Source organism: Oncorhynchus keta, chromosome 22 (assembly GCF_023373465.1).
Source record: "Oncorhynchus keta strain PuntledgeMale-10-30-2019 chromosome 22, Oket_V2, whole genome shotgun sequence".
NCBI lineage: Eukaryota > Metazoa > Chordata > Actinopteri > Salmoniformes > Salmonidae > Oncorhynchus > Oncorhynchus keta.
In genome coordinates this window covers 39,405,055-39,429,467 of record NC_068442.1, presented here as the reverse complement: position 1 = coordinate 39,429,467, position 24,413 = coordinate 39,405,055, and the positions used below count along the sequence as shown (strand labels likewise).

General features: G+C 41.5%; 1 protein-coding gene across 2 annotated transcripts in view; it reads right to left on the bottom strand.

The window, feature by feature from the left end:
- The window catches only part of LOC118401475 (homer protein homolog 3-like), a 39,766-nt gene extending 15,353 nt beyond the window's left edge, over positions 1-24,413 (bottom strand). Inside the window, exons 1-7 of one of the 2 annotated variants that reach the window (XM_052475237.1) lie at positions 23,866-24,413; positions 23,281-23,331; positions 17,882-18,038; positions 11,939-12,070; positions 11,725-11,832; positions 1,599-1,735; positions 100-256 (exon numbers count right to left, since the gene is read on the bottom strand). In XM_052475237.1, the coding sequence (XP_052331197.1) occupies positions 100-256; positions 1,599-1,735; positions 11,725-11,832; positions 11,939-12,070; positions 17,882-18,038; positions 23,281-23,303 (714 nt within the window). In that variant the 5' untranslated portion in view covers positions 23,304-23,331; positions 23,866-24,413. The remainder of the gene's footprint in view (positions 1-99; positions 257-1,598; positions 1,736-11,724; positions 11,833-11,938; positions 12,071-17,881; positions 18,039-23,280; positions 23,332-23,865) is intronic. The other variant, XM_035799007.1, reaches the window with a different exon arrangement.

The following is a 24,413-nucleotide window of genomic DNA, read 5'->3' as shown; positions in this document are numbered from 1 at the left end:
GTGGCAAAGGGATACCCATTCAACCATTATGCATCTAGATCTTTTGTAGCTGGGACGCAGACAGCCAGAATAGCAGTGGTCTGTCGCCATAGCGCTTACCTGATCTCGGAGCCTCTCAGTCTCTTCCTGATACTCAGCCAGCTGTTTCTTCCACCCCACCACACCAGTGTTAGCCTCGTGAAGCGCCGCCACTAGCTTAGCGTTGCTATGCTGCAGGGTGAACAGCTCTGCCTCCAGGTTTATCTCACATATGGACCTGGTGGAAAAAACAAATCAGAAGATAAGTGTACCATGATTAGACAAATCAGGTCATAGTCAGGTTTAAATTATTGCTCACCAAGTGATATACAGAGCTATTCAGGGGCTTTAGCATGCCTAAATGTGTGACTATTAGATTCAACAGACAAGAGCTTTTAAATAACATGAGGGAGATGGGAAAGTTACACCAGTCTTCTAAGACCACCATCTATGGCCACAGGCAAAAACACCCTCCATACCGTTTCTAACCGCCTGCCAACTACCAACCAACTCACCATAGCAACAGGCACTAAAAAACATACAAGACTCATTACAAGCACGAAAACGACAAGGAGGGGCTGCCAGAGAACATGGGGTGTCAAATTGTGTTTTTGTGTGCTTGTGCGGGATGGAGGGCAGACTGGTGTCTGAAAGGCTCTGTGGTAGAGCCTCATTAATGACCTTGTTTTAAGTACACATGACTCAGCCTCATTCAGTAGTCAGTGGGATCCTGTCAGTGGGTTCAACCTCCCACTGACAACAACCTCCACAATAGGAAAAACCGTACCGCCTTGAGCCATGACTTGATTTAGCTAGTACATTTCCACAGCTAAAACACAGCCCATTCTGTACATCCTATATAGAAGTTATTATCTAATGGTTTGCTTAAAGCAGTAATCTGTTCTGAAAAGGCTTTGCATCTGCCATTGTGATCACATTTATGCTTTCGCATCACAAGTCACTGAACGTTAATCATCATTTGACACGTTAGCGCAAACGCTGCCCTAGAAATCAGATGGGGAATGCACACTACGCCTGGCGACACAATGTGATATCTGCTCAGTGACTCACTAGGCAATGCAACAGTTGCATGACAACACAAGACAGTGGGTTACAATAGGCTACATTAAAATGTTACATTTAATAAAATGTCACAGTATGCCACAATTACAATAAAATGTCACATTCTGGCACCAGCTAATATGGGTTTAAAGGTGATTTGAAGAAACCAATGTGACTTCACAGAGATCGTGGCACATTAATAACATTTGTAGAAAGATAGTGTGTACAGTATGCTTTTGTCATTCATATACAAGACATGGGAAGTCTACAGTATATTTATTTAACCTTTATTAGGGCAGAAGACCTCTTTCCCAAGGAAGACCTGGTGAAAATCTCAATTGCATACTCCTCGTGTCCTCTCTCCTGGGTTTTGAGAAGGATGTGAGGAGAGAGGACGCAAAGAGTATGCAATTGAGATTCTCCTCTGGCCATCGTATAGAATGAGTACGGTGGCACAATGGAAGTAGACCTGACTAAGAGCTGTTTGGATCTCATTGAGCCTTGTTCCGTAACATTACCCTTCAGACAGCATCTTCTTGATGCGCTCCTTCTCTGACGTCAGCTGCTCCATGTCGGCGCTCTTACTGCGGAACAGCTTTTCCTCGGGCCCATTGACAGTCAGCAGCGGCGGCGAGTGGCGGTCCTCTGACAGCTCCTGGTGTACAACCGGGACATGGTTAGTGACATGACGGATGTGTCATCGAAATGGGTTACCTGTCAACTCCAATCCTACTGCATGTCCAACTCTTCTTTGTTAACTTGCCTCACAATGAAGCTGACCACAAGTACTCTACATTATGAAGGGTAGGGGTGGCCAATCAGCCTCCTGGAGAGCTACTGGGTATGCAGGTTTTTGCTCAAGCCCTACCATCTAACACACCTGCTTCTACTAATCAGTGGCTCATTAAGACCCTGATTAGCTTAATCAGGTGTGTTACAGCAGGGCCAGAGAAAAAGCCTGTGTACCTCAGGAGGATTCTGTGTGACTCAGTTGGTAAAGCATGGCGGTTGCAATGCCAGGACTGCGAGTTCGATTCCCATGGTGTACTAGTATGAACAAAAACAGTATGAAAATGTATGCACTCACTTCTTTCTGTAAGTCGCTCTGGATAAGAGCGTCCGATAAATGACTCAAATGTCAAATGTAAAGAGGGTTAACAGCCTATTGATTGTTTTAGACAAACCAGCTCTCACTTGAATATGTTTTAAATAAAACTGTAACCGCTCTATTAAAGTAGTGAATGAACAAGTATTGTGTCCATCTCATGTGTCTTTCTGAACTAACACAGACAGCACATAAATAAAGAGATAGAGATCTACCCATCTGGTAAATTGGTCCACCTGTTAGGGTAATTAAGAAGACAAATGCTTAAAATAAAGATGGAGCATATCCTAGTGTTCCCATTAAAATTAAATAATTTTTGTTATCGGAAATGGGAGAGAAATTACTGAATGTATATTTGTCATAGCTACTTCCCTGCCAGTTGGGGTATGACTGGTTCTATAATAAGACAGATACAGGGTAGCTCAGCGTTTGTGATGTGAGCAGACATGTATTGTTCTTGAGGGACATTGAAACCTAACCCCTCTTGTTAGCACAATAAAATGACAGCATGAAGATGAAAGGCTGTCGCTATACTGTACATTCAAACACCTCATCCAAACGACCGGGTGGCAGCAGAACTCCATCTGCCAAAATTAATTAGGTCATTCTCAGCCACCATATCCATGGCACAGGTTCAAAGTTTAACAGCCAACCACGTGGAGCCACACAGCTGCTAAACGCCTTACTTTGTAGAGCATAGAGCAGCATATGGCTCTTTCCTTTTAAAGTGACTTAAATTCAAAGGAACATTCACTGAGTTACAATGATTCCTTTCATTTGCTTGCCAGTGTATATTGGAAGACAATTCTATGTACTGTACATGAACAAAGCAGTTTATATAAGGATTGATTTGTTCTACTACAGATCTCACAATTTGCAACAGAATAGCTAAATGTGATATTACTAAACAGACTGAGAAACTTCTAGCCTATTGTGAAGTTAGCTTTTTTTTCTTCGTAGACCAGCTCTCATGTCTTGGGGCGGCAGGGTAGCCTAGTGGTTAGAGCGTTGGACTAGTAACCGGAAGGTTGCAAGTTCAAACCCCCGAGCTGCCCCTGGCCGTCATTGAAAATAAGAATTTGTTCTCGACTTGTCTAGTTAAATAAAGGTTAAAAAAATATATTTAAAAAAAAAGTCTAATTTTGTGTTGGCAAAAATTTGCTATGGCTCAATTACAGTCAAGTTTGTGAAACCATTTTCCTCAACATAGGCTGAGGAGCAAAATCCAACCAGCTCCAAGCTCCCCCCAACAAAAAAACAGAGATAAATTGGTTCAAGTCCATCTCTCTCTGTTTTTTTCTCTGTGGCCAGATAGAAAACCAAACCTGAAGTCGACAAGTGCAGAGTGCTTCTGTGAGGCATTGCACCCCTACACTCAGAAAAGCTTGTATTATTAATTTGTCTCAGAGTCGGCCTGTCTGTATTCCCACACAGTGTTCTATTTTTACGGCCTAGCCCCTCTCTCTCTATCCTTACAGTATCCAGTATATGGATAACAAAATGCACAAGGCCAGCATTTAAAACGGAGCAGGCGCTAGCTAGGTCCAGAAGAGAGGAGCAAGAAATCAAAGCTAAGACAACTCCACACACCAAAGTATATGGCTAGGGAGCACAGGTCTCTAAATTATTCATACTGTGGATCATGTTGTTTCGGTAATAATGGATTACAAATTTCCAATACTTTTCCCTCATCATTGACTAACGCATTCCAATTGGAGCAAGCGCAAACATAAGACAGTGATACACGGTCCAATGCAGCTGTTTTTATCTCAATATCAAATAACTTTTGGGTAACAATGAAGTAAGTACCTTACTAATTAATTGTTTTCAATTCAAATGTTCATTAAGAAACAAAAATAACTTCTTAGAAAATAGCATTTTTTCAAACAAGAATTTTGCTAGGACTGTCTGGGTGTGGTCTGAGTGGGGAAGGGGAAGACTGAAAACTATCTGTTATTGGCAGAGAAGTTTGGAACCCTCTTTCTTATTGGTCTATTAACTAATTGTGATGTCACCAGGCAGGCCAACACTACATACCACCACAACAGGCTGAAATTTCAGGCAGTATTTTCAGCTCTTTATAAACGAAAAGGGTATTATCATAATTTTCACAATATCACATTATTATTCCAATCTCAGTGTGAAATATAGCTATATAAAAACACAGGAAAATCACATTTTCGACTTCACTTGAACTTTAAAAAAAAAAAGCTTAAATAGCAGGATAGCCAATTTGGGTTGGTGTTCAAAGGATGATAATCTCAAGTGGAAGATTTTCCCTTTAACTGTACAAACAGATCATATTTGACCATGGGAATATATCCTTCCTTCTGTTTCCCTATGCTCTCCAAATCTGCCCTCACCATACTGTAACTGCATTATTGATAACAATGGCTCATTGAAACACTTGAGCTTTTCTAGGACAAGAGGCTCTGAACTCCCAAGTCCCATTGAAAATGCATCATGAAGTAGGCCATCTGGGGGACGTGATGGGGACAATGCCTTTGGAATAAAGAGCAGTGAGTGTGCTCTCTCTGTCAGTCGGCAGCAGATAGAAGAGCGGTTTAATAGACATGACACTCACCGGAGAGATCTGTGAGATCAGCAATCCCATGGTGCATCAGTGGCAGCGTGGCAGAAAAAAAGGGTGGGGGGGGTCAGAGAGAGGTGTGTTTTCATGAACAGAGCATTCAAAAAAATCTACCTACCAGCAATATTTCAGTGTAAAGATTGGTTTGCTCCACTGCACACCATTTTATGCAAATAAAAACAAAAGAGAGTTGCTGGTTATTTCAGCTATTCACATGATATGTAAAATGGTAGTTACTTTATATACTAAGATTCCTTGAAATAAACACTGCTATATTTAAGCAATAAGGCCCGAGGGGTGTGGTAAAGTATATGGCCAATGTACCACGGCTAAGGGCTGTTCTTAAAAATGTAGTATGCTTTCTCTTGCACACTCATCTTCTGCACATCTATCACCCATGTTTAATTTGCCATACTGGAATCATTTCGCCACTATGGCCTATTTATTGCCTCACCCCCCTTATCCTATCTCATTTGCACACACTGTATATAGACTTTCTCTATTGTATTACTGTATGTTTGTTTAATCCATGTGTAACTGTGTTGTTGTTTGTGTCGCACTGCTTTGCTTTTATCTTGGCCAGGTCGCAGATGTAAATGAACTACCTACCTGGTTAAATAAAGGTGAAATTTAAAAAATACAAAAATTGGCAATTTCAACTTAATTCATTATCTCCAGCACCAAACCAGTGTACACACAGTATGTGAAAACAGCGTGTTTCTATGATCTGTCATTAAAAAGATAAGCTCCAAGAAAATGCTTCTCTGTGACATCACAGGTTAGGATTTTAAAAAAAAATGTTTTTAAACAAACGGTGATTTTCTAAACCCGCCAATGAGTTTCTAGCCAGAGGGATGGTATTTTCTTGCTTCCCACACTGTTTTTAAAATGTAACTTTTGATGATGTCATATGATAGACGTTTTTAACTTAATATTTTTTTCTACAAAATGTTGTAATGTGACATTTTCACATACACTTCATGGCCAAAGTACGTGGTCACCTGCTCATCGAACATATCATTCCAAAATATCAAATCAAATTTTATTGGTCACATACACATGGTTAGCAGAAGTTAATGAGAGTGTAGCAAAATGCTTGTGCTTCTAGTTCCGACCGTGCAGTAATATATAACAAGTAATCTAACAATTTCACAACAACTACCTTATACACACACAAGTGTAAAGGAATGAATAAGAATATGTACATATCAATACATGGATGAGCAATGGCCGAACGGCATAGGCAAGATGCAGTAGATGATAGAGTACAGTATATACATATTAGATGAGTAATGTAGTAATGGGTAATGTAGGGTATGTAATCATTATATAAAGTGGCATTGTTTAAAAGGACTAGTGATACATTTATTACATCCCATTTTTAATTATTAAATGGCTAGAGATTTGAGTCAGTATGTTGGCAGCAGCCACTCAATGTTAGTGATGGCTGCTTAACAGTCTGATGGCCTTGAGATAGACACTGTTTTTCAGTCTCTTGGTCCCAGCTTTGATGCACCTGATAGCGAGGTGAAAAGGCAATGGCTCCTTGATGATCTTTTTGGCCTTCCTGTGACATCGGGTGGTGTAGGTGTCCTGGAGGGCAGGTAGTTTGCCCCTGGTGATGCGTTGTGCAGACCTCACTACCCACTGGAGAGCCTTACGGTTGTGGGTGGAGCAGTTGCCGTACCAGGCAGCCCGACAGGATGCTCTCGATTGTGCATCTGTAAAAGTTTGTGAGTGTTTTTGGTGACAAGACAAATTTCTTCAGCCTCCTGAGGTTGAAGAGGCGCTAATGCGCCTTCTTCACCAAAGCTGTCTGTGTGGGTGGACCATTTCAGTTTGTCCGTGATGTGTATGCCGAGGAACTTAAAGTTTTCCATCTTCTCCACTACTGTCCCGTCGATGTGGATAGGGGGCTGCTCCCTCTGCTGTTTCCTGAAGTCCACCTCCACCCTGTAGGCTGTCTCGTCGTTGTTGGTAATCAAGCCACTGTAGTGTCGTCTACAAACTTGATGATTGAGTTGGAGGCGTGCATGGCCACGCAGTCATGGGTGAACAGGGAGTACAGGAGAGGGCTGAGAATGCACCCTTGTGGGTTCCCACTGTTGAGGATCAGTGGGGTGGAGATGTTTCCTACCCTCACCACCTGGGGGCGTCCCGTCAGAAAGTCCAGGACCCAGTTGCACAGGGCGGGGTCGAGACCCAGGGTCTCGAGCTTAATGACGAGTTTGGAGGGTACTATGGTGTTAAATGCTGAGCTGTAGTCGATTAACAGCATTCTTACATAGGTATTCCTCTTGTCCAGATGGGGTAGGACAGTGTGCAGTGTGATTGCGATTGCGTCGTCTGTGGACCTATTGGGGCAGTAAGCAAATTGGAGTGGGTCTAGGGTGTCAGGTAGGGTGGAGGTGATATGATCCTTGACTAGTCTCTCAAAGCACTTCATGATGACGGAAGTGAGTGCTACGGGGCGATAGTCGTTTAGCTCAGTTACTTTAGCTTTCTTGAGAACATGAATAAATAATGGCTATTAATATGGAGTTGGTCCCCCCTTTGCTGCTGTAACAGCCTCCACTCTTCTGGGAAGGCTTTCCCCTAGATGTTGGAACATTTCTACGGGGACTTGCTTCCATTCAGCCACAAAAGCATTAGTGAGGTCGGGCACTGATGTTGGAAAATTAGGCCTGGGTCGCAGTCGGTGATCCAATTCATCCCAAAGGTGTTAGGTGGGGTTGAGGTCAAGGCTCTGTGCAGGCAAGTCAAGTCCTTCCACACCAATCTCGAAAACCATTTCAGTTTCACTTTGTGCACGGGGGCATTGTCCTAGTGAAACAGGAAAGGGCGTTCCCCAAACTGTTGCCACAAAGTTGGAACCTTTGTGAATCCTCTAGAATGCTCTAGCGTTAAGATTTCCCTTCACTGGAATTGGAAGCCTGAGACCATTATTCATCCTCCACCAAACTTTACAGTTGTCCCGATTCATTCGGGCAGTATACCATTCTCCTGGCATCCACCAAACCCAGATTTGTCTGTCGGACTACCAGATGGTGAAGTGTGATTCATCACTCCAGAGAACAAGATTCCACTGCTCCAGAGTCCAACGGCAGCAAACTTTACACCAGTCCAGCCGACGCTTGGCAATGCGCATGGTGATCTTAGGCTTATGTGCGGCTGCTTGGCCATGGAAACCCATTTCATGAAGGTCCCTGACGAACAGTTCTTGTCCTGATGTTGCTTCCAGAGGCAGTTTGGAACTCGGGAGTGAGTGTTGCAACTAAGGCCAGACAACGTTTATGCGATACGCACTTCAGCACTATGCAGTCCCGTTCTGTGAGCTTGCTTGTGGCGCCTACCTCTTCGCGGCCGAGCCGTTGTTCCTCCTAGATGTTTCCACTTCACAATAACAACACTTACAGTTGACCGGGGAAGCTGTAACAGGGCAGAATTTTGATGAACTGACTTGTTGGAAAGGGGTCATCCAAAGACGGTGCCACATTTGTGCCATGTTAAAAAGTCACTTAGCTCTTCGGTATGGACCGTTCTACTGCCAATGTTTATCTATGGAGATTGTGTTGCTGTGTGCTCGATTTTATACACCTGTCAGCAATGCGTGTGGCTTAACTAACATAATCCACTCATTTGAAAAGGTGTCCACATATGGTATTGTGCTGGAGATAATGAAAATGAAGTTGATAAGTGGTGGAGTTGCCCTTTAAATGCCAGGATGTCATAATCAATTCGACTTCATTTAGTAGAATTTGCTGCACATTATTGAGGAAGAGACTCGTCTTTCGAGACACAGGTGTATTTGACAACAGCTGATAAATCAGCTGAGGGGACACACTGTACCAAAATGAACGAATGGCAGAAATCAACACAATAACGTATTAAATGACATTCTCAGTAGGATGAGCATAGTATGTTGATATTAGTTGCTTACTGCATTCGTTTTTACTAAACAGTACATTCTAAATAGTATGTAGTATGTAGTTAGTAATAGTAGTAGTTAAAAACAGATTTCGGACACATCTATAAAGCTTTCATAGTTATGCCACAGACATGACAGAACATCTGCCATAACCTTAATGACTCTCAAGTCAATTACCATCATCCTTCCATGATGTGGTAACATATTAGTACCGCTGTGTCCATGCTTAATGTTAGCAGATATTTCTTACATTAACGGGCACCACTTGTGTTTAGAGCACAAATCAATACGCACTGTCATATCTACAAATCAATGCAAGAGGTGCTGGAGTGGATTCATTCTGCCTCTGGCTAGTCAACCATAGCCAGGCTCTGTGTGAATATGGCTCAAAGTATAGGGATGAGTGCAGTCTAGATGGAGGAGATGAATGGGTCTGTGGACTGTACTGTACAAAGAAATGCGCGGCACTCCAGCCAGTTTCCTAGGTGACCCCATTGCAATTACATTAATCATTCCCCCAGGAGCCAAAGGAATGTTCCTCTGGTCACAAAGGACACGGGGGCATAGTTTGTGGAACTGATGTGATAAAACAGGGTGAAATCAGATCACATCCAAATAAGCACCGCTGTAAATCAGCACAGCTGTAAATCAGCACCGCTGTAAATAAGCACCGCTGTAAATCAGCACAGCTGTAAATCAGCACAGCTGTAAATCAGCACCGCTGTAAATAAGCACCGCTGTAAATCAGCACAGCTGTAAATCAGCACAGCTGTAAATCAGCACCGCTGTAAATAAGCACCGCTGTAAGACGTGCAGTTATAAAACGTGACCCGAGAATATCAAACAGGTGTGGACCAAGAAAGCTATAAGGAAGAATGCACATCATTTTTTCTGTTGTATTCTTGGAGTTATGTCACATTTATGACTACGCCTACAATGTCGTCTCTGGGCTATTTATTCTATACTGACCATTGTTTATAGCACATACAAATTATTTGTCAATAAAATCCCTTACACTCGTGGGAATTGGCCTATATGGATAGGGCTGAAATCTTCCTTACAGAAGACATATGGAAAGCATATACATAACCATGGTAGCAATTAAAAGGAAACCGTTTGGAGATTATGGGAAAATGATTAAACTAAAGGTGAGAACACAACAGTTCACCTGACAAGACTGAATGAAACATTTTTCGTGCATTTTACATTTACTTTCCTTTTCAAAGCATTTGTTGATAACAAACTCTGAATACATTCAGTAACATGAGAAGAATATTATTGGAAGATTTGGGGTATATGCAACATAACACAAAAATGTGAGTGAGAGGTCTAGCTGGTGTTTCCAAGTGGCCACACGCACCGCTCCAAAGTGTGCACAGTTACTAAGTCATTTCAATGCACTTTTATGACTCAAGAGTGTCTTCAACTAAGTGCTTTTTTTGTTGTCCTCGCCGTGCAGTTGAGGAACTAGAGCAAGCACACTTGTAGTTGTTTTGAACACTGCCCTACATCTCTACACCTTTACTGTTGTTTACTCAATCTAAAAATGGCCCATTTTAAAATCGCAATTTGTGTCACGTAGGCATAATTTGAAAGCTTGTTCTAATGCCAACATGACTAGCTAAATTATCAAATACGTTTTTATAGTGTTAGGCTTTCACAAGACAATTCAGACATAAAGATGGTAATTTTTCCACGCATAGAATGGAGTCAGGAGTCATGGTATAACACCATGTCATCTTGTACATCAAACACAGGCTCATTCTGTTCAGGACAACCCAGGGTATAACACCATGTCATCTTGTACCTCAAACACAGGCTCATTCTGTTCAGGACAACCCAGGGTATAACACCATGCCATCTTGTACATCAAACACAGGCTCATTCTGTTCAGGACAACCCAGGGTATAACACCATGCCATCTTGTACATCAAACACAGGCTCATTCTGTTCAGGACAACCCAGGGTATAACACCATGTCATCTTGTACATCAAACACAGACTCATTCTGTTCAGGACAACCCAGGGTATAACACCATGTCATCTTGTACATCAAACACAGGCTCATTCTGTTCAGGACAACCCAGGGTATAACACCGTGTCATCTTGTACATCAAACATAGTGATCATACAGGACTGTAGACAGTATGGACACTGCTTCCCGTTGACTAGTTATTTTCTGAGGGAAAAAAATGGCCTTCTACTCTTGGCAGCTACTCATGTTCAATGGCTTCACACCCCCCCTGCTCTCATGAAATGCATGTTGCTACAACAACGAATAATCAAAATGGCCTTAACAAGTTTATCAAACAAAGGATTCCAATTTGCTGAAATTAATTGGACGAGTGATTGAGTCAGGTCGGCTCTGTAACAATGAGCTGTATAACAATGTGATTTCCAAATGCAATTAGTTTGTATTTACATAGATTGCATGGTGTATAAATTGTATCTCCCACCCACAGACTCAAGCTGTCATTATTGATACAGCAAATCCCTCAAATGTAATCCAGTGATAATATATCCCATATTAATTCCCCATTCCCAAGAAACAAACACCATAGTTCCTTTCAGCAAACAAGAAAATATTTTGAGGAGTTGGATATTATTTTGGAAGGTGTCCATTAATGAACTTAAAAGTTATTACACTCAAAATGATATCACCCAAAGGAGGCTATCTGGTCATTTCAACAGTTAGTGCCGTAGATATCATAGGAAAAAAATCCCTTTATATATGACTCCGCCCCTCTCACACTTCTTCATGAGGAGGCGGCATTACAGTCACTCCGTTTAAATTGAAATCAGCCTGTTTCCGCCAACCATCCCCATTTTTCATGCATGAAATCCTTTAATAGGGTTAACCAAATGGGGAAATAATAGAATGGTCAGACAGAGCATCTATCTAATCCCAAGAGAATCCAATGTGTCTAAAATAGATAGTGTGAGTGTTAACATGCATATGGTCCTGAGGGTAGCACTGCTAAGCCCTGTGCTTATCTGTCATGCCTCAGTTCCAGACCTCACCTGAGGGGCAGCGATATTTAGCGCAGGGTTGATCAGTTCAAATTTCTCCTGGGATTTCTCCCTGGCAAGACGTGCTGCCTCCTTCACTTCCTTGAACTGGTCTGAAAACTAGATAAAAGGAAATCAAATAATCAGAACGATTACTCAACAAGTGCATTAGAAATGTGTTCCTTTTGAATTTTCAACTAATCTAAAAACATTGGCGGTGACTAACCTGCTGAAGCTGTTGCTCGGTGGCGAAGCCCAGTCCGTACACGGTGTTGGCACGGCTGTCAGCCCACTGGCCAAACTTCTGGGATGTTTTGGTGAATGTCATGTTGGGGGTGATGGTGCTGTTGATGATGGCCTGTGATGTATGTCAGAGACCGAGGCATAAATCAACTGTTTATTTCTGATCAGCAAAGCAAAGCTTCACGCGTCACTGTATGATTCTGTCACCTTGCCTGGGGCCTACTGATAAGGAATCCACAGAGAATAAACAAAAAAACATTACCAACAGATCAGACAAAGGCATTATTGTGCAAAATGCACTGAATTGCAGACGTATCAAAAGTTCAGTTGCCCTCTATAACCAGGTCAACCCTTTCAGTGAGCGAGAACATAAGACATTTTGAATTCTCATTGAACATTCAAAGAAAATAGACAAAGAATACATCCACTCGCTCCAGAATTGTCAGAAACCTTAGCAAAAGACTAATAATGTGGTTTTGCTCACTACCATTGAAGCATCCTTTGTAGGACAAGTTATCAGGGGGGGGGCATGGCTATAAAATGTTACATGCTCATTAGTCAATATCAGCCGAGCTACCATATAATGAGAGTGTGTGTGTGTGTGTGTGTGTGTGTGTGTGTGTGTGTGTGTGTGTGTGTGTGTGTGTGTGTGTGGGAAGCAGCCACTGCCCCCAAGTCATCAAGTTCAATACCCTACCCCATCCTGTTAGTCTGCCCTGTATGGAGCTCATGTGTGCCCGATTGTGTCTTTTACCCACTCTGTCATGTATGGATATTGCACGCGCCATGTATCCAAACATGCATGGCGAGAAGCAGTCACCGGTCGGTGGGCGTAGCAAGCTACTTGGTTTAAATATCAACAGCACTACTACTGCCACAGCAGCATAACATTTGATTAACACTAGATTTACATCCATTTTTTATCGTGTTGGCTGATGGCCTAAACACAGCAGCATTCATTTATTTCCTTACAGAATCATAGTGGTGGGAATACATTTGTCAAAGTTATAGAAACACTGCCGTCTGTCCGGAAATAGATGAAATAATTCAGAATAGGCCTATAATTTAGCCACAGGGGATCAATAGCTTTAGAAAATATATATATTGCCAAGCTGTGGATTGTTTGTAGCCCAATAATAAGGCAAGTGCAGCAAATCTGTCAGTGAACAGTATGAAGACAAAACAGGCCTTTTGCAATATTTCAAATACAATCGCAGGAAGGTTGGAAAAGAAATGTCTCCTTCTGAAAATACTTATTTGTCTGCTGTAGACTCCCAAAATATTTTATCAATAGGCCTATTGAGCGAACGTTGCTTTACAAAGTAAAACAAGATAGATATGTTTTTGGTACAAGTGCATAGGCCATCTCAGGCAAGTGATCAGCAAGGAAGAATTGGGGGAGGGGTGAATCTGAGATCAATAAAAATCGTTGGGTGAGTCATTAAAATTGGAAAGCATTTTTAGGATTATAATTTCCTCCTCACATTGTAGCCTAGAATATGTGTCTCCACACACCTAGGCCATTGATGGTTCAAGACAAGGTTGTTTTTATTGATCTCAGATTCCCAGTTTGTCAGTGTGAAGAATGTAATTTTGATCGCGGGGGAGGCACTAGTGATGTCTGCAGTTTTCGATTTGGCTATTTGTTTCAAGTGTACTAGTCGAGAAATAAATCTCTCTACCAAAATTCGTCATCTCTCCCATGTCTTATTCGACTAGCAGTTGTTCTGAAATGTTTATTTATTGCCTACATTTTACTCCCTCCCCTATGTGTAATATAACACACAAATTAATGAACAATTTCGGTTACCTATCCTGACGTGAATTATGGAAATTAGAGGGGCTTTTCTTGCCTGCCGAAATAGTTCAGCGCCCTCTACTGTTCTCTCTACCCATCCCTCAATCCCCCATCCCATCCTGCTTTTCCCTCTTACGGCTTTTCTTACATTTTTTAAATACACTTTTTCTATTCGTTTTTAAGAATGTAGGTACAGCACTAATACAATAATAATAATAATAATAATAAATTTTCAAATATGGGCGAAAAATAAATAAATATATAAGTCAACATGAGTGCATATCCATAATCACAGTAAAATTATAATAGAAAAAAAGATAAATATATTAATATACATTTATTTAAACAAAGCTATGACAATGTGCCTCCATGAATAATCCCCTTCCCAATAGGACACCACCAGCACCTCCACTATCCCCATCAACCTCCCCCCACCCCCACCCCCATCCACAAAACACAATAATAGTAATAATAGAAATTAAAATAAATTATATACATACATACAACAGATTCACAGGACACTCAACTTATCTCCTTTCCTACATCAGATATGCAGGTGACAAATCACCTGGGTTGGCGCCCCCTTGAGTTGTGCCGTGGCGGAGATCTTTGTGGGCTATACTCGGCCTTGTCTCATGATGGTAAGTTGGTGGTTGAAGATATCCCTCTAGTGGTGTGGGGGCTGTGCTTTGGCAAAGTGAGTGGGGTTATATCCCTCCTGTTTGGCCCTGTCCGGGAGTGTCTTCGGATGGGGCCACAGTGTCTCCTGACCCCTCCTGTCTCAGCCTCCAGTATTTATGCTGCAGTAGTTTGTGTCGGGGGGCTAGGGTCAGTTTGTTATATCTGGAGTACTTCTCCTGTCTTATTCGGTGTCCTGTGTGAATTTAAGTGTGCTCTCTCTAATTCTCTCTTTCTTTCTCTCTCTCGGAGGACCTGAGCCCTAGGACCATGCCTCAGGACTACCTGACATGATGACGCCGTCCCCAGTCCACCTGGCCGTGCTGCTGCTCCAGTTTCAATTGGATTAATCCAGTTTCAATCCAGTTTCAATTGGATTATTGGACCATTATTGGACCATGTATTATATATTATCCATTATTGGACCAGTATTATTGGACCATGCTGGTCATTTATGAACATTTGAACATCTTGGCCAAGTTCTGTTATAATCTCCACCCGGCACAGCCAGAAGAGGACTGGCCACCCCACATAGCCTGGTTCCTCTCTAGGTTTCTTCCTAGGTTTTGGCCTTTCTAGGGAGTTTTTCCTAGCCACCGTGCTTCTACACCTGCATTGCTTGCTGTTTGAGGTTTTAGGCTGGGTTTCTGTACAGCACTTTGAGATATCAGCTGATGTACGAAGGGCTATATAAATAAATTTGATCTGATTTGCACCTGGATGACAGCACATAATCAGCAAGATGGAGATGCTCTTCATCCGAGGGAATGCCTGCCCATTCTCGGATGTTAGATCATCCGAGATGATCACATCATTTACATTCCAGCCCTTGTCAGCTCCAGATTTGACTACTACAACTCACACCCTGCTGGAAACCCTGCATTCTCAGATTCACCTCTGTTATTAATCTCTATATTGTAATCAATAAAGTGTTTCAAAATGCTGTACTTTTATTAACATATGTTCAGATTATTCCTGAGAGAGAAGGGGTGTAATATCTCCAGAAGGGTGAGTGGTACCCTTCCTCACCCATGCCAACAAGATCAAATCAAATTTTATTTGTCACATACACATGGTTAGCAGATGTTAATGCGAGTGTAGCGAAATGCTTGTGCTTCTAGTTCCGACAATGCAGTGATAACCAACAAGTAATCTAACTAACAATTCCAAAACTACTGTCTTATACACAGTGTAAGGGGATAAAGAATATGTACATAAGGATATATGAATGAGTGATGGTACAGGGCAGCATACAGTAGATGGTATCGAGTACAGTATATACATATGAGATGAGTATGTAGACAAAGTAAACAAAGTGGCATAGTTAAAGTGGCTAGTGATACATGTATTACATAAGGATGCAGTCGATGATATAGAGTACAGTATATACGTATGTATATGAGATGAATAATGTAGGGTAAGATATTACTTCTTGTGGGGTCGTTGCCTTGAAAGTAAGTATGAGAGTATAAGTAATGAACAATTAACCTACTGAAAGTATACTGACTAAAAGGCAAAACAGAACTGTCAAATTATATTATAGCTGTAGAAAAAAAAGGAGGAGGAAGGAAAGCACTGCTAATAATATTATAGCTGTTTTGTTGTATACTTGCGAATTAGATTCTTAAGTGTAACATCATTTTGTTGGCTAAAACTGAAATGCCCATCAAATGTTTCCCCAGTTTGCTGAATGTGTTCTGAAGGAGGAGTCGATTTTCTCTTTTCAAATACGGACAAAGATGTTAACATCATGAGAGAAGAAATAGCAGTCACTCTCCTCCAAAACACTGGTATATTCATTTACATTTACATTTAAGTCATTTAGCAGACGCTCTTATCCAGAGCGACTTACAAATTGGTGCATACACCTTATGACAACCAGTGGAACAGCCACTTGCATCTAAATCTTAGACATATTCAATGTCTAATTTAATATAATTGTAGATAAAAACATTTGTGTGGATCTTTCAAGGTCGTCTTTGATCCAACTTCTGACTAGATGGCCACTAAAACACTTGTATTTAAATAATTATGTTACAAGAAACCTGCACTATTCCCTTGTTCCCTGTTGACTCAGAAAAATACTTGTAGAGACGTATAGACTACTTGACATCATGTTTTGCTAGATGACCTGAGCCAAATGTGCCTCTTCTGTGGGGAGGTGGACAATAATGAGGAAGACACTAACTGGGTAATTGCTTGTTCACTACTAAAAGCACATTTTTAGGAGTACGAATTTGTATAGCAGTAATATTTCTAGAAGGTATTATCATCCTCTTTGTCTGATAATGAAATAATTGTAATTCAAGAAAATGTATTTAATGTTTTAAATATATTAACATTTAAGTGTGCCAGGCCGTGCAGTGCCAAGATAGATGGGGAGGGGAGAATTTAAGCAGGCAAGAAAATAGCCTTGATGACCCCCCCCCCCCCACACTCTAATTTAGCTAATTTTGTGGCTAGTCAAATACTCTCTGTGGCACACATCAAAGTCAAATACTTTCTATAGAACAAACACGTTAGGATATGCAACCAAAATTAATAATTCATCTATGTGTGTTATATTAAACAGAGAAGGGAGTAAAATGTAGACAAGCAATAAACATTTCAGAACAACTGCTAGTCGAATAAGACATGGAAGAGATGAGGATTTTTGGCAAAGAGATTTATTTATAGACTAATACACTTGAAACAAATAGCCAACCGAAAACTGCAGACATTACTAGTGCCTCCCCCGCGATCAAACCAACATACTTTTTTTTTTTAATGCAGCCTAACGTGAACCAGAAATCCCAACTAGCAAGCAAGTCGCAGCAATGAAGAATTGAGTGTGTGCGCGTTCACGCAAAGGGTAGGGAGAATTTTGTCAGGAGGGAGATTTTCGGCACAACACCGGTACCACAGAACTCCCCAAGTCACCCCCCTCTCGTGCTCACTTTTTGATCCGGCAGCTCCCAATTTACAAATTAAGCACTGAAAACTGGTAGTCTAGACTTAAACTATCCACCATATACTAAAATATCCACACAAGTCACTAGCCAGATGCCATGAGTTAGAAGATTAGGAATATTAGGCTATATTATTAAGTTACTATTTAAGAGCATTGAAGATAAATCACTTAAAAATATATATTGAACTAGCTAACTAGCAGATTTACATCAATCATCAACATTAATGAACAATTTGTGATGAGTGAGTGTGTTGACAATTGTTGCAGAAATAAATAGTTTTATGCTCCAAAATGTTCATGTTCGCTACAATAGGAATTTTGAGATATGAATTCTGAAAGTTGTTTTAATTTTTTTAGGAGGGGTCCAGAGGTGTCTTTTTTTATTTTGAGCACCTGCCCCCTTAAAAGGTCTGTGCACAGCACTTGTGCTTCTCAGCTGTTCAAACATACTGCAATGAGGACATGTTGCTAAGAGTGAGCCAGCAGGGTTCATATCTCACCTTGGTGCCCCCCACACTGATGATGCGATACACAGTCCGGTTGGCATCGTAGAAGAAGGAGACGGTGACTGCATGCTTGCTGGCAGGGAGCCAGTTCCTCTTGGTGGCCGGGTCTATCTGGAAGACGTGTGCTCTGGCACTGAAGATGGGTTGTTCCCTTCAGGGAAGACACACAACAGTATTTAGCATTAGCAACACAAGACTGTCACTCACTGTCATTCCCTTCCAAGACAAGTAGGTGAAATGGAGGATGTACGCCAGAGGGGTATACTACAACCAGAAATAACTATTGATTTTCTGGCTCATTAAGAAGTCTAAGTTTAGATATGTGTTTTTGGTTGTTGAGTCAATTAGACCATGCCCATTTCAAGCTCTCAGACATTCCAAAATGGATGATAATTATTTTTGCCAAGCCTCTGGGTATTGTTGTGGGTTTAGGTTAGGAGAGAGGCCATCTGTTAAATGAACCATCAATCGATTGTGGTTGGATATTACAATAAGATGTTGTGGGTAGCTTCAAACACATTAAAAGAGAACGCAACATTACACAACTAATAGAGTTTATACAATGCTATTATATGTAATGTACTGTTCTCCCAACGGTTCAATTAGCTAGCTATATTGACTTTAATGAGCACAATGTCCAAAATAATCTTTGTACTTTGTGAAAGGAGAAGGGGAAAGAACAATTCAGTGCCTTGTTCCCTTTCACTTGGATTCCATTGAAACCAGGAGATAGGCATAGTAATGAAGTCAGGATGTAGATGGTGTTTTCACCCATGACCCCAAATACAACAACCCGTATGCTTAGCAAGAAGAGCCCTTTGCAAAACTATGGTCAGATCTAATTCGAGTTTGTGTTCAAAATATCTGAGGAATGGTTCTGACAACAAAAACATTTTAAAATTGAAACAAATCACAGATTAATGACAAACCAATCTTGATTTCAATCGAGGTTCTCACTTGGCTACTTCTTATTTGTTTTTGACAAGGAGGAATAACTGTTTGGATGATTAAGACGAGGTAAATATCACAATGACATTTTCAATGCAACATGGCTCCGCAAAGGTCTTAAAAACCTACTCTATATAATATTCACCCCCTCTCCCCTTTTACACATAGATACATACCCTCACTCAAACATGAACTGAATGGCATGTGTGTACAGTATTACATGAAACTGATTAATGGAAAAACAAGTGTGTACTGTATAGCTTGATACAATACATTCCAGAAGCATGTTGGCATTGACTAGTCTATACATAGTGTAGTCTATTCTATAAAACATACAGGGAATTATTGAAACAAACAAGTTGGAGCTGTATGATCAGCAGGGACAGTGGATGACTAGAAAGGTGAGTGGGACAGCAGCTGCTGGCAGACAGCTGGATGAGGGAGGGAACTGCAGGAAAATACTATTCTCTTGGCTTGCATCCCAGGCTAATATCCCCACTTATCTATATTTCATCACCTTCCCTGTGCTGTGCGCATGCCTATATCCTATAAATTAATCTAAATGTTTCACAACAATAAATTAATCATGGGCCTTGTGTCTGGCCAAATCACTTCTGTGGGAATCAGTGACATTTAGGGCAAATGGAAAAAAGGTCCATCATGAGCGGAGGGTTAATGCTGGCATCGGTCCAGACCACCAGCTTTCAACCTCAGATGTACTTGACAAGAGAATGTAAAATTCTATATAATGGATAATAGCCAAACAGCCTCTCAGCGAAAAACAAGTGCATGAAACAAAGAGCATTGTGGTAAAATGATCTAACTCTCAATCAATATTACACCTCATTATTACACTGACTGTTCAAATGTAGACTTCAAACGTGTCACCTTGTTAACAAGCCTGTGAAACAACAAACCAAGTAGATTTAAAATATAATAAGTAATGCAATTGCATGTTCTCTGGTGCATATTGAAGACTTGTGTGTAAAGAAGTCCAACTCTGAACCTTTCGCAGTGAAGGCAAATGATATCGATTGTTTCTTTCTGGAGTCAGTTTCTGCATTTACATTTGACATCAGCTTCTTGCTCAAATTCTGAGTTCAGATTTAAAAAACGCACTTTCCCAGTGACCCCTGGGTGTGTGGGTTCACCCAGAGACATTGGGTGTCATCACTGGCTAATCCCCCTCACTTGTCTCTTCATCTCACGCTTAAACTCTCTCAGTAGTTCATCTCCCAAAGCCACTGATCTGAAAACGACCCCCTATGTGAATCAGCTGCCTAAAATGCCCATGAATTAGTTATTCTATAGTCTTTGAAAGCTTAAAACTGTCAAAAAAGCTCTCTGTATGCAATACCCCAAGAAATATAAAACCAACATGTTCCAAACTACACTCCATGTGGTATGGAGATCTACTTGCCCGCTTGACCCTATCCCCTCCTCTCTTCTCCAGACCATTTCCGGAGACCTTCTCCCTTACCTCACCTCGCTCATCAACTCATCCCTGACCGCTGGCTACGTCCCTTCCGTCTTCAAGAGAGCGAGAGTTGCACCCCTTCTGAAAAAACCTACACTCGATCCCTCCGATGTCAACAACTACAGACCAGTATCCCTTCTTTCTTTTCTCTCCAAAACTCTTGAACGTGCTGTCCTTGGCCAGCTCTCTCGCTATCTCTCTCAGAATGACCTTCTTGATCCAAATCAGTCAGGTTTCAAGACTAGTCATTCAACTGAGACTGCTCTTCTCTGTATCACGGAGGCGCTCCGCACCGCTAAAGCTAACTCTCTCTCCTCTGCTCTCATCCTTCTAGACCTATCGGCTGCCTTCGATACTGTGAACCATCAGATCCTCCTCTCCACCCTCTCCGAGTTGGGCATCTCCGGCGCGGCCCACGCTTGGATTGCGTCCTACCTGACAGGTCGCTCCTACCAGGTGGCGTGGCGAGAATCTGTCTCCTCACCACGCGCTCTCACCACTGGTGTCCCCCAGGGCTCTGTTCTAGGCCCTCTCCTATTCTCGCTATACACCAAGTCACTTGGCTCTGTCATAACCTCACATGGTCTCTCCTATCATTGCTATGCAGACGACACACAATTAATCTTCTCCTTTCCCCCTTCTGATGACCAGGTGGCGAATCGCATCTCTGCATGTCTGGCAGACATATCAGTGTGGATGACGGATCACCACCTCAAGCTGAACCTCGGCAAGACGGAGCTGCTCTTCCTCCCGGGGAAGGACTGCCCGTTCCATGATCTCGCCATCACGGTTGACAACTCCACTGTGTCCTCCTCCCAGAGCGCTAAGAACCTTGGCGTGATCCTGGACAACACCCTGTCGTTCTCAACTAACATCAAGGCGGTGGCCCGTTCCTGTAGGTTCATGCTCTACAACATCCGCAGAGTACGACCCTGCCTCACACAGGAAGCGGCGCAGGTCCTAATCCAGGCACTTGTCATCTCCCGTCTGGACTACTGCAACTCGCTGTTGGCTGGGCTCCCTGCCTGTGCCATTAAACCCCTACAACTCATCCAGAACGCCGCAGCCCGTCTGGTGTTCAACCTTCCCAAGTTCTCTCACGTCACCCCGCTCCTCCGCTCTCTCCACTGGCTTCCAGTTGAAGCTCGCATCCGCTACAAGACCATGGTGCTTGCCTACGGAGCTGTGAGGGGAACGGCACCTCAGTACCTCCAGGCTCTGATCAGGCCCTACACCCAAACAAGGGTGTAGCCACTGAGGAAGTACAGTTCCCTACCACTGAGGAAGTACAGTTCCCGCTCAGCCCAGTCAAAACTGTTCGCTGCTCTGGCCCCCCAATGGTGGAACAAACTCCCTCACGACGCCAGGACAGCGGAGTCAATCACCACCTTCCGGAGACACCTGAAACCCCACCTCTTTAAGGAATACCTAGGATAGGATAAGTAATCCTTCTCACCCCCCTTTTAAGATTTAGATGCACTATTGTAAAGTGACTGTTCCACTGGATGTCATAAGGTGAATGCACCAATTTGTAAGTCGCTCTGGATAAGAGCGTCTGCTAAATGACTTAAATGTAAAATGTAATGTACTTAATGCGACAAAGGACATCTTCCATGGGGAAAATAGATTGCAGAATACTACAGGTAAACTATTTTAAACAATGGTTTTGTAAGAATCCAAATTACATACTTCATGCCAAATGTATAAAATGTCTCCAATATACTACCTCTGATTCTTTGAAAATATCTGATGATTGAGAAAACACTACGTATTAGAGAGAAACTCATTTTGAGTTTCAAGTTCTCCTTTAAGTGTTGGGCAATTCCACACTAACAGAATGATGCTGAGATTCCAATATTTCACTTCATGCCAAACAAAAAACTATAATTGCAAAGTTAAACAAATCATACAACTCCATGCAAAAGGATGACTTTAAAACATGTCTACTGAAAAATGTACAAAAACACATTTACGTGTTTTTCAAGTATTATTTTTTAAATATTTTGCTTTGCAATCATTTGACATACATTTTAAAGTGACAAATCTGAGTCTTGGCATCATTCTGTTACAGTGGAGTAGCCCAGTTTCATTCCTATGACCCCCGTAGAGACAAGTGAGCCTCATGTCGACATTCCTGAGCCAGCGCAAGTGTCGGGCCCAGTTCAGCAACATGACACTGCACAACTAAATACCAAAATAGCACAGTGGAAACGCTAACTCATAACTACTCATCAAGAAGTCGACATCTCAGCTCACATATCGTCTTCTATCAAGGTGCTGAAGTTTCTCATTCTTTAATTCACACATTCTTCTCCTGGGACCAAACTATGGGTTCTCATCAAATGGAATTCTCAACAACTCACAAAAATGTTAACAATACAACATCGCCTTTCGCTAAAGAACCAGGAAATTTGCCAAAACTTTCTTAGCATAATCTTCCCTTGTATTAACTTCAGGCTCTAAACTTGAAAGTCATTAGGCTCTAGGAACACATGCATGTCTGACTGATACATTTCTGTAGTCAAGAAACAAAGGTGATTGGGAGAGAGAATATTGCATGCATAAGCAATAGCAAAAACAGCATATAATTCTCCTTGAGCATTAGGCTATAGGCCACAAAAGACTACTTCATGGCATATACAGTGATCATCTTTTTCGAATTTTACTCAAGGTTGCGCAATACAAAACAGCTCATATTTTTGGGACAATTGGTTTAGGCGCAATGCCTTAGACACAATGCAGTAAATTATGAGGACAAAGTCATGGTAAATGCATTCTAGCGCAGAAACCAAACCTGCAGATTACGACAGGCAAGACAAATCCAGTTTGTACTTCATTATGTGCTGTAGGTGTTCTAATACCAATGTTTAGCTGATGTGACAAGATGGGGGAATTGGGGGGAGGGTTGTCGATGAGGGGGTACTTTTTGGGGACAGAGTAAATGGACAATGAATAAGCACGATAATACCTTTCTCTGTGTGATGGATACATTTTTACAGTTCAGGGAAGGCTCCTTTTTCTGTGATGGAAATAAAAGAAAACACATCAATTTAGACTTTTTTTTTAAAGTGGAATGAACTTCAAGACTGCTGTTTTTTTCAGGACAAATGAAAACAGAACGAGTTAGTAAGTGTTTGACAGTGTGGAACAATGTGGCCATAGTCACGGTGAACCTTTATATGGTCATGAGTGTAGGCTGAGGGCTGTTATCAAGGTTGAGGACATTGAAATGAGGTGAATTGAAAATAAGAAAATAAGGTATTTTATGAACAAAATATTTAGGAAATGTTTGTGGGTCAATGCATAAATACATACATTACACCCTAGCTTGAGTTTAGATCCCTGTAATATGGATATAGTCAGCTAATTACATCCATACATTTGGGCGATAACATGCCCAAGTTTACAGCATATTTCAAATCAAATTCATGCAATTGGGTCATTTACATATACCACCTTTAACTCATCCCAAACTTCACTTTTTGTCCTGGCCTTTTCAAACGATTGTAGAGAAAGCGCAACTTGGTTTGAGAAACTAGAAAGCTGCACTCACCCCATATCGTTACAATCTTCCTGTCTCCTTGCAGGATATAACATTCCAGTCTTATCTCAATCGATAGGTAATCTCTTTCTCTATTATTTTCTCTTTCTTTTGACTCCGAATAGAATAACAAATCGTATCGCAGGTCACTGTAAAGTGAATTACTTTATAATTGTAGAGTAGGCTACGTTGCATTACATTTCTGGAACACGGAAACCAATAAACGTTCTGAAGGAAAAATTACTTGAAACCATTTTAAATGTTCCCAAATGTAGTAGCTCGGTTGTTTACAATCAATTCTTAGAATACAGCTTTCCTTTGTCCGTATAATATATCCAGCGAATCCCGTTCTTTGTCACTCTTTCTTTGTGGTTGCACAATAATCTTGTGATTTAACGCCTCTCAAAATGCGAGGGAACTATTCGAAATTCTACAAAAGTACAAATACGCAGGCTGCTCCCCCTGATGAGTGTCAGCCCACAGTCATTAAATTCCTTCTGCAATCTGCATTTTGTTGTTCTGCCTGCTCTGTCCATTCTGATCTGGATTAACGTTCAACA